We start from the raw sequence: 9,482 nt of genomic DNA, 5'->3' as shown, positions 1-9,482 counted from the left end.
GAACATTGCTGTCTATGACATATCAGTAACAACACAGTTTCTTACAGATTTGATAAAAAATCTATCTGAATATAAAGTGAAGAATGATATGAAGATACAGTTGCTTTATGTAATGTGTGGGTTCTTTTCAGTCTGTAATATGTTTTCTAACAAGGGCTTTTCAAGAAAAACCTTCTTCTTCTAAGACAATAAGTCTGAAAAGAAAGCTTAGCATTGTGTTCTACTAACCTGATGAAATTCATTTTCAGATTTACGAGTGTTTCTGCAAGAGGACCATGCACAAAAAGGTTTCTGACAAGATTATAGCAAGATAGATAGATAGATACATGTAGGTACTAGCAGATAGATAGATAGATACTAATAGATCGATAGATACTAATAGATCGATAGATATAGCTACGTAGATATATAGAGAGAGATAAAGAGATATAGATACTAGATAGGCAGATATTGATGTGACTATGTTTGAGAGGACCATGTACATGAAGTCTAAAAAATCTCAAAGAAAGCTTGTTTCAGAGGAGTTTTACGAGTACTAGCACAACCTTATAAGGGCTTACTTACAAATAACATATAAAGGACCATATACAAGTCATTTGACACCTTACATTTGAAACCTTACAAAGCAAGGAGAATTACACGTAATGTTTTACTAGAAAAGTTTATGGGGGTTTGTTTTGGAGAACCATGTACATCAGGTCTAGAAAGAAACCTCAAAGAAAGCCTGTTCAAGAGGGTTGTTCTTGATGAGTACAAAACACTTTTCTAAGAAGCCTTATGAGGGTTGCCTTAAGAGGCCCATATCTAGTATCTAATAAGAGACCTGTGATGTTTTACTACTGAAGTCTATGAGGGCTTATTTAAGAGAACCATGCACATGAAGTCTTCATAGAAAACCTCATCAAAGAAAGCCTGTTCAAGAGGGTTGTTCTAGATGAGTACAAAACACTTTTCTAGGAAGCCTTATGAGGGTTGCCTTATTATCTAATATCTAATAAGAAACCTGTGATGTTTTACTACTGAAGTCTATGAGGGTTTGTTTAAGAGAACCATGCACATGAAGTCTTCATAGAAAACCTCAAAGAAAGCCTATTCAAGAGGGTTGTTCTTGATGAGTACAAAACACTTTTCTAAGATGCCTTATGAGGGTTCCCTTATGAGGCCAGTGCAGTATCTTCTATAAGAAACCTTAAGGAAAATTGACAAGATGTTTGCTAGAAAGTCTGTGAGGCTTAATTTAGGAGAACCATGCACATGACGTCTTGGAAGGAAACCTCAAAGAAAGCCTGTTCAAGAGAGTTGTTCTTGATGAGTACAAACACTTTTTCTAAGAAGCCAATATTCTATAGCAAACCTAAGTTAAGGAGAATAAACTTTATGAGGGTTTGTTTAGGAGAGCCATGCACATCAAGTCTAGATAGAAACCTCAAAGAAAGCCTGTTCAAGAGGGTTTCTTCTTTATGAGCACAACATAGTTTTCTAAGAAGCCTCATGAGGTACATGTACAATATTCTACAAGAAACCTTAAGAATTGTGATGTTTTGCTAGAAGGTATATGAGGGTTTGAATGACAGGACCATGTACATGTATATTAAGTCTAGAAAGAAACCTCAAAGAAAGCCTGTTTCAGAAGGTATTTTTTAGAGTACAACCTTATGAGGGTTTATTACAAATAAGAGGACCATACACAATTGTGTTTCTTAACATCAAGTCATTAGAAACCTTACAAGGCATTGTTAAGGAGAACTCTACTCTGTAAGATGCTTTATGAGGGTTTGTTTAAGAGAACCATGCACATGAAGTCTTCGTAGGAGACCTGGATCCGTCCTGTCATGGCGGTGTCGCGAGCACGGAACTGGTCTGTCAGGTTCTTCAGCATGACACAGCACTGGATGAAGTCGTCGAACTTGAGGCCGCGCCTCGCCGCCCGGTCGAACTTGATGACGATGATGTTGATGAAGGATTGGGAGACGTTGTACCCCATCTGGGAGAATGCTGGGGAAAAACAGTAAGGAAAAATGATGTTAACCTTAAACTGCCAGAGTTTCAGCACTATAAAATGCTACATGGATCAGTGCCAGGGTTGTCTGCTGACCTCCAAAAAGAACCGTTCAACCCCCCGAACAAGGCCGAAGTCCTTAACTTCCGGGGTTCGTGCGCTACGCGCGCGCAAAGTTGCTACTTTGGGGGAATACGCTATCCTGGATATATCTGGGTGCGGCACACAGGACATGTATATGTGTGCCGGATATATCCGGGTTTGGCAGTTTAAGGGTTAAGTGATGTCGATCCAGTCTAAGTTATGTTAGCCTGAGTACAGCTAAATACCCTGTCCTAAGGCCTGCAGTCCTTTCTGGTAGCATGCATGCCCTGTGAGTGACACAGTGGGAATCAAACTCAAGGCTTCTGATTCCTGAGGCAGGGTCCCTAACCAATAGACTTCTATATAAAGCACATTAACTAGGGATCAGGGATGGACAAGATTGGCAGCACTAAAGATGTGTGTGTGGACAAGTAGCGTTGTTGTTGAATAGCAATAAACCAGTTATAAATCATAACTGGGTACCTGAAACTGGTATTTTACTATATTTCACTTATGACCCCCTCCTGCCAAAAGTGGTGTGTTCCTGACGTCACTGCTGGAGATAGAAGGGTCATTCATTCTGTGAACAAGGTCAACGGAGCTCATCCTAAAATTTAGAGGGGTAAGTATAGTGGTAATTCCTAGTGTCAGATGTTAAGTGCTAGCATAAAGAAAATAGTCCATGTACCTGTGTGTACGTTTCTGAAGATTAGTCATCCAGGATACAATAAATTGAAAATATTTAGTGTATACTTCTGGATATATATCAAATTTTAATTAGATGTTTTGAACAGCTGATAAAGAGCAGCGGACGCTGTTCGAAACGTCTAATTAAAGTTTGATATATATCCAGAAGTATAGACTGAATCAGGGCTCTAGCCAGCATTCGTTTTTCCGTCAATTGACAGAAATTTGCTGCGTGTGACGGAAAAATTTTAAAACCAATCCGTCAACCTTGATAGACAAAAATCCTTGGTGGAAGCTACAGGCGGCTTGGGGACGCTGTAAAAGCCACACACTGTTTGTTTTGCTATTGTTATGATTGTTGACAATGTGTGTCGGTGCCCTTTCGCATACGACAATCTCATTAAAACCAGTTTTTCAAGGTCTCAGTTCAGTCTCCCTAGCTCCTGGAATAGTGTTTTCGCGACAATGGGAATTGGCTGACGGAAAAAAATTTCGAGCTGGCTAGAGCCCTGGACTGAATCATCTTCAACGTACCTGTGTGTAGTTCGTGCGCCTCGATGAGACCGGAGCGATCCTGGTCGTATCTGTCGAAGACGCCCTTCCACTGCTGGATGTAGGTCCAGAGCGCCTGGAACTCGTTCAGGTCAATCTGTCCACTCTGGTCACGGTCAAACATACCTGTAACAAACAGGGGTCAAGTTAAGGTCAATCTGTCCACTCTGGTCACGGTCAAACATACCTGCAACAAACAGGGGTCAAGTTAAGGTCGATCTGTCCGCTCTGGTCACGGTCAAACATACCTGCAACAAACGGGGGTCAAGTCAGGGCTCTGGTCAGTGGCTAGAACTCTGTCTGCTCTGGTCGCAACAAAACATACAAAAGCATGTTCCTGCAACAATCGGGGGTCAAGTTAAGGTCAATCTGTCCACTCTGGTCACGGTCAAACATACCTGTAACAAACAGGGGTCAAGTTAAGGTTGATCTGTCCGCTCTGGTCACGGTCAAACATACCTGCAACAAACAGGGGTCAAGTTAAGGTTGATCTGTCCGCTCTGGTCACGGTCAAACATACCTGTAACAAACAGGGGTCAAGTTGATGATGATGATGATGAATGGTTTATTGGTAAAAGAAATCACTCGCAGCCTGTTTGGCTGAATTGCGGATATCATACAAATAATTCTTGTCCAGCCAGAGCTTATTCTAGAAAATTAAAACATCTGTATCATCAATTATATCTATTAACAACATTTAAATAACAATTAAAATTCTGACAGTAATAAAATCAAATTAAGTGCGTGTATCAACACTTTTAGACACAACAGATATCCTTAGAGATTTAATACACAACACATATCCTTAGAGATAAGGTCATTAGGCATTCAAAAGGCGCACAACGTAGGGGATCGGCGAGTTTCTTAGTCTGTCTGTCCTACATTTGACATGTCGGTATTTGTCACAGTTTCTGGTTGATCTGTTGTGATAGTCCGATCCCTTCGGTGGCAGCAATGACGGTCTGTGTCTTTCCAAGTACGTTCCGAACTTAAAACACAGCTCTCGCCTGCGGTCCGACAGCAGTGGGATGTTTAAGTTCATCCTGGCTTGTTCGTAGTTAGTGAAGCGCCTGCCAAGTATTGTCCGAACAGCTCTCCGCTGTACTGCTTCAAGCCTGTCTGACTGTGCACAGGTGAGGCCCGGATGCCAAACTGGCGCGCAATACTCCAGAACTGGTCGCACAAACGATGTGAAAATGGTGACAAGGTCCTGAGTGGGTAGGTTGAAATGTTTAAGCTTCCGCAAGAAGAATAGCCGACCGTTAGCTTTCCCTATCATTCTGGTGACCTGCGTCTCCCATTTCAAGTCTTTCTGAAGCCACACCCCCAACAGAAGCGTGATTGGCACAACCTCGAGGGGTAATCCATTAATGGTGAGTAGTGGCGGCGGGGGTGGACATTTCATAAAGCAGAAAGTGATGACTTGACATTTATCTGGGTTAAGTAACATGTGGTTATTGCGAGACCAGTCAGTGAAACCGTCCAGTTCATTCTGCATTGATGATGGTTCAAGGTAGTGGCGCGATTCTGCCATGGACAGGTCATCAACATATTTCCACTGATTAATCAGTGCGTCCCTCATAGCGTCATCAAACACCACTAGAAAAATTAACGGACCTAGGAGCGTCCCTTGTGGCACTGAACAGGTCAGTACCTCCCAGTCAGAGAGTTGGCCTCCATAGCGAACTCTTTGCCGCCGCTGGGTTAGAAAGTCGCAGACCCACGGGATTAGTTCCCCCCGTACTCCGAGTCGTAACAGCTTCTGGATGGCTAAAGTGTGGTCTATTCTATCAAAGGCTTTTGAAAAGTCTGTCATAACCATTGTGCAAATGTTCTTGGCCTTTTCAGATTCCCTACAGAGGAAGTCTATCAAGCTGACCAGATACAGTGTTGTAGAGCGGCCTCTCAGGCAACCAAACTGCTGCTGGTCCAGTGACGCACTTATGTCCTCCAAAATCCAGTTCGAAACGAAGGACTCGGTGACCTTGGCGAGTTGAGATGTAAGAGAGACTGGTCTGAGTTTGTCGACTGATGGAGGTTGTGACTTGGGTAAGGGCACTACTGTGGCGTCTTTCCATACCTGTGGGACGTAGCCTTCCTTGAAAGAAGCATTCATAATGTCCGTGACCGGACCACTTATTTCACATGCAAATTCCTTCAGGATTCTAGCACTCAACTGGTCTGGCCCTGACGCCTTGCCGGCCTTCAGTTTGCGCAGACGGTTGTAGGTATCCCACACGTTGACCTCAGGTGGGCGTGACTTGACGGGCCTGTATGCTGGTAACTGTTCAGGATCCAGGGGCGGTCTTCCCTGTGCCACCTCTGCAAACTTCTTGTTGATGTGGTTTGCGATGAAAGTGTTGTCTGCTTCGTCGTGACCGGGGATGTTGAGTGAGAGCTCTGACTGCTGTATATTCAGGATGGTCTTGATCTCCCTGTACCAATCCGCCGGACTGTCTACCTTAAGGTTTTGTATCCTGTCCCGGTAGAAAGACTTACGCGCCTTTTTTACTTCTCTGTTCACCTTGTTACGCAGGTATTTCCACAAGGCAGTCTTGTTTTCTGAGAATGCCTTCTGTCGTCGACGAATCATGTCCTTGATCTCTGGTTTTAACCAGAGTAAAGTTAAGGTTGATCTGTCCGCTCTGGTCACGGTCAAACATACCTGCAACAAACAGGGGTCAAGTTAAGGTTGATCTGTCCGCTCTGGTCACGATCAAACATACCTGCAACAAACAGGGGTCAAGTTAAGGTTGATCTGTCCACTCTGGTCACGATCAAACATACCTGCAACAAACAGGGGTCAAGTTAAGGTTGATCTGTCCACTCTGGTCACGGTCAAACATACCTGCAACAAACAGGGGTCAAGTTAAGGTTGATCTGTCTGCTCTGGTCACGGTCAAACATACCTGCAACAAACAGGTGTCAAGTTAAGGTTGATCTGTCCACTCTGGTCACGGTCAAACATACCTGTAACAAACAGGGGTCAAGTTAAGGTTGATCTGTCCACTCTGGTCACGGTCAAACACACCTGCAACAAGCAGAGGTAAAGCCATGGCAACAGTGGTCAGTTTGCAGATGCTGCAGCTCTGTGTAGGAGTGAGTGAATGGTGTCAGTGATAGTATGACTGAGAGATTGTGTAAATGAGTGGGTTTGAGAGTGAATGAGAGAGTAAGAAAAAAGTGTGATTGAGTGGGGAAGTGGATGTGAGAGCTTGAATGATCCAATGGTTGAGAGTGAATGAGTGAGTGAATAAATGAGTGTGGGATCTACTCTATAGAATTGATGGTTCGAACGATAAGAGACTGAGTGACCGAGTGAACAAGTGAGTGAGTAAGTGAATAAGTGAATGAGTAAGTGAGTGAGTGAATGAATGAGTGAATGAGCGAGTAAACATGCTCACCAATCATGACTCTACTGGTTTCCTCCTTGAGGTGAGACCAGTTGGAGTTAGTGTGTGATGTAGCTCCATGTTTGTATGTGTGTAAGTGAGTGCATGAATGAATGAGTGAATGAATGAGCAAATGAGTGAACGTGCTCACCAATCATGAGTCTACAAGTCTCATTGTTGAAGTGTGACCAATTGGAGTTGGTCAGTGCTTGCTGTAGCTCCAAGGCAGAGTGAGTGATTGAGTGAGTGAATGAATGAGTGAATAAGTAAACATGCTCACCAATCATGAGTCTACAGGTCTCCTCGTTGAAGTGAGACCAGTTGGAGTTCGTCAGTGCCTGCTGTAGCTCCATGTTTGTATGTGTGCAAGTGAGTGAGTGAGTGAGTGAGTGAGTGAGTTAAAAAGCTCACCAATCATGAGTGAGTGACGAGTCTACAGGTCTCATCATTGAAGTGTAACCAGTTGGAGTTGGTCAGCACCTGCTGAAGCTCGTGGTAGAGTGAGTGAGTGAGTGACTGAGTGAATAATTGAGTGAGTGAATGAATGAATGAGTGAATGAGTGATTGAATGAGCGACCATGCTCACCAATCATGAGTCTACATGTCTCCTCGTTGAAGTGTGACCAGTTAGAGTTAGTCAGCGCCTGCTGAAGCTCCTGGGCGGAGATTTTGCCGGACCGATCTCTGTCCACAGACAGGAACCACTGGTACACATTCGGGTCCACACCGGGCGGGGGTCCGTATCCGGGCGGGGCACCGTAACCGGGCGCGGCACCGTAACCGGGCTGGCCTCCGTAACCTGCCAAGTCAAAAGTTATCAAAGTAAAAAAAACGGATATGCCAATTGACAAATATGTAAATTGATCTACTTTTGTGGTGGCTTTATTTTGCAATAGAAAGAAAAGAAGGTTTTCATAGTATTTTATATTGAAACAAATCTGTAGCACTGCACTTTTTAAAAATAATATATGTAAATATGATAGTTGTAATAAGCACAAACATGGTTCCGAGTATATATGCATGTGCTGCAAAAGGAACTTGACTTTTGTTAAGTCAGGAGCAAAGTACTGTATATCAAGAAATATTTGCAATGGTTTTATTTTTCTAATTTTCAATAATCACCTGGTTGTTGATAACCCCCTGCATAGCCTGGCTGGCCCCCTGGGGGTGGTGCTCCATACTGAGGGGGTGGGGCGCCACCTGGGTACTGGGGGGGATAAAAAATATCATTAGCATGCCATGAGCTGCTCTCGACTGTCACTTATAATACATTATAATACTAGTAGTAGGTAGTGTAAATGCAGAAAATGTTTGCTGAATCGCATTGCCAATTCACCACAAACTTAAATAAGTTAAAACCACCTCAAATATTTATTACTGTTTAAAAGAGACTACAGTGCATGGTGCTACAGCAGGGCTCTAGCCAGCTGAAATTTTTTTCCGTCAGCCAATTCCCATTGTCGCGAAAACCGCAAAAACACTATTCTAGGAGTTAGAAAGACTGAACTGAGACCTTGAAAAACTAGTTTTTAATGAGATTATTGTATGCAAAAGGGCGCTGACACACATCGTCAACGATAATAATAATAATAGCAAAACAAACAGTGTGTGGCTTTTACGGCTGTGGACGGCGTCCCCAAGCCGCCTGTAGCTTCCACCAGAGATTTTTGTCCGTCAAGGTTGACGGATTGGTTTTAAAATTTTTCTGTCACACGCAGCAAATTTCCGTGAATTGACGGGAAAACGGACGCTGGCTAGAGCCCTGTGCTACAGTGATTTTTAAAACCACTGTGAACAGTCCTTTTTCCCGCTACAGCGAAATTAAATCAACATGAACTTAATTGCATTTACAATACCTTTTAGTTACAAGCCAGGACTAAGGTACTAGCATTGTTGTTGTTGCTGTTTTTTCTGTTCACCAGTCTGAGTACAAGTTGTATTTCCAATGTAATAATGACAAATTACCTAGTCTAGTATATCAGACCTAAGGTCTTAGGGTGGTAGATTACTAGCCATATGGACCTTTGCATTGTTGACCAGCTTTCTCTTTCACGCTACATATATATATTTTTCTTCCCCAATTCCAGTGCTCATTTTCTAGCACACAATTTTCGTAAATTATCTTCAGACCACGCCCCCCTCCCCACCCCACCTGTTGGTATCCTCCCGGTGGGCCACCTGGATACGCCATGACGTCACGAATCGACTATTTCCTCAAGACACCAGTCACCTTCTTCTTCTTACTTAAAGACAGTACACCTCGCGTGGACGCTGACTCCTTGTGTTTCCAACGTTGTGCTTTTGCTGTAAGACCAGAGAAGAACAAGATGCTAAGCTGGTAAACCGGAAATACGTAAGACAGGCGTAACCGCTTGTGGCCTCGCTCCTTTGCGTGGTGCCGTGCAGGAAGGACACCTAGCGGTAATTTTTTTAACGACAGGCTACTAACGTAAGGTTACCAGTTTACGTGCAGGACCAGTTTACGGTCACTTATTGGTGGATGCAGACTTCGAGGTCAATTGTAAAAAAGAAAATTCTCTTGAGTAGGAAAGAAGTACGTTTATATCATCTATGTGTCTTGCCTTATTTATCCTATAACTTTGCATCCAGCAAATCACGTCTGAAATCCTCAGAAGAAATATGATGCCACACAGAGCTTGACGCAGACCGACTTTGATGTCTTCCAATTAAGGACAGATTTTCACTTCCCGACCTGCGCGCTTTCCATAAAACGGCATTATTAACAAATCGACCGTAAACTGGTAACC

At 43.3% G+C, this 9,482-nt stretch overlaps 1 protein-coding gene across 2 annotated transcripts; it reads right to left on the bottom strand.

Moving 5' to 3' along the window:
* Positions 1 to 863: 863 nt before the first annotated feature.
* Positions 864 to 9,120, bottom strand: LOC118404687 (peflin-like). Of its 2 annotated transcripts, XM_035803933.1 has the most exons (6): positions 8,867 to 9,120; positions 7,837 to 7,921; positions 7,301 to 7,513; positions 3,305 to 3,448; positions 1,764 to 1,995; positions 875 to 1,373 (listed from the first exon to the last, which is right to left on the bottom strand). In XM_035803933.1, exons 1-5 carry the CDS (start codon positions 8,903 to 8,905, stop codon positions 1,766 to 1,768), a joined length of 711 nt encoding a protein of 236 aa, XP_035659826.1. In that variant the 5' UTR covers positions 8,906 to 9,120; the 3' UTR covers positions 875 to 1,373; positions 1,764 to 1,765. The 2 variants fall into 2 exon arrangements, with proteins under 2 accessions (XP_035659825.1, XP_035659826.1); XM_035803932.1 differs by having other exon boundaries at positions 864 to 1,995; positions 8,867 to 9,119.
* Between the last annotated feature and the right edge of the window lie 362 nt (positions 9,121 to 9,482).

Source organism: Branchiostoma floridae, chromosome 17 (genome assembly GCF_000003815.2).
Source record: "Branchiostoma floridae strain S238N-H82 chromosome 17, Bfl_VNyyK, whole genome shotgun sequence".
Classification (NCBI taxonomy): Eukaryota; Metazoa; Chordata; class Leptocardii; order Amphioxiformes; family Branchiostomatidae; genus Branchiostoma; species Branchiostoma floridae.
Note: the sequence above shows the minus strand (reverse complement) of the source record. Positions and strands in the feature narration are given on the sequence as shown.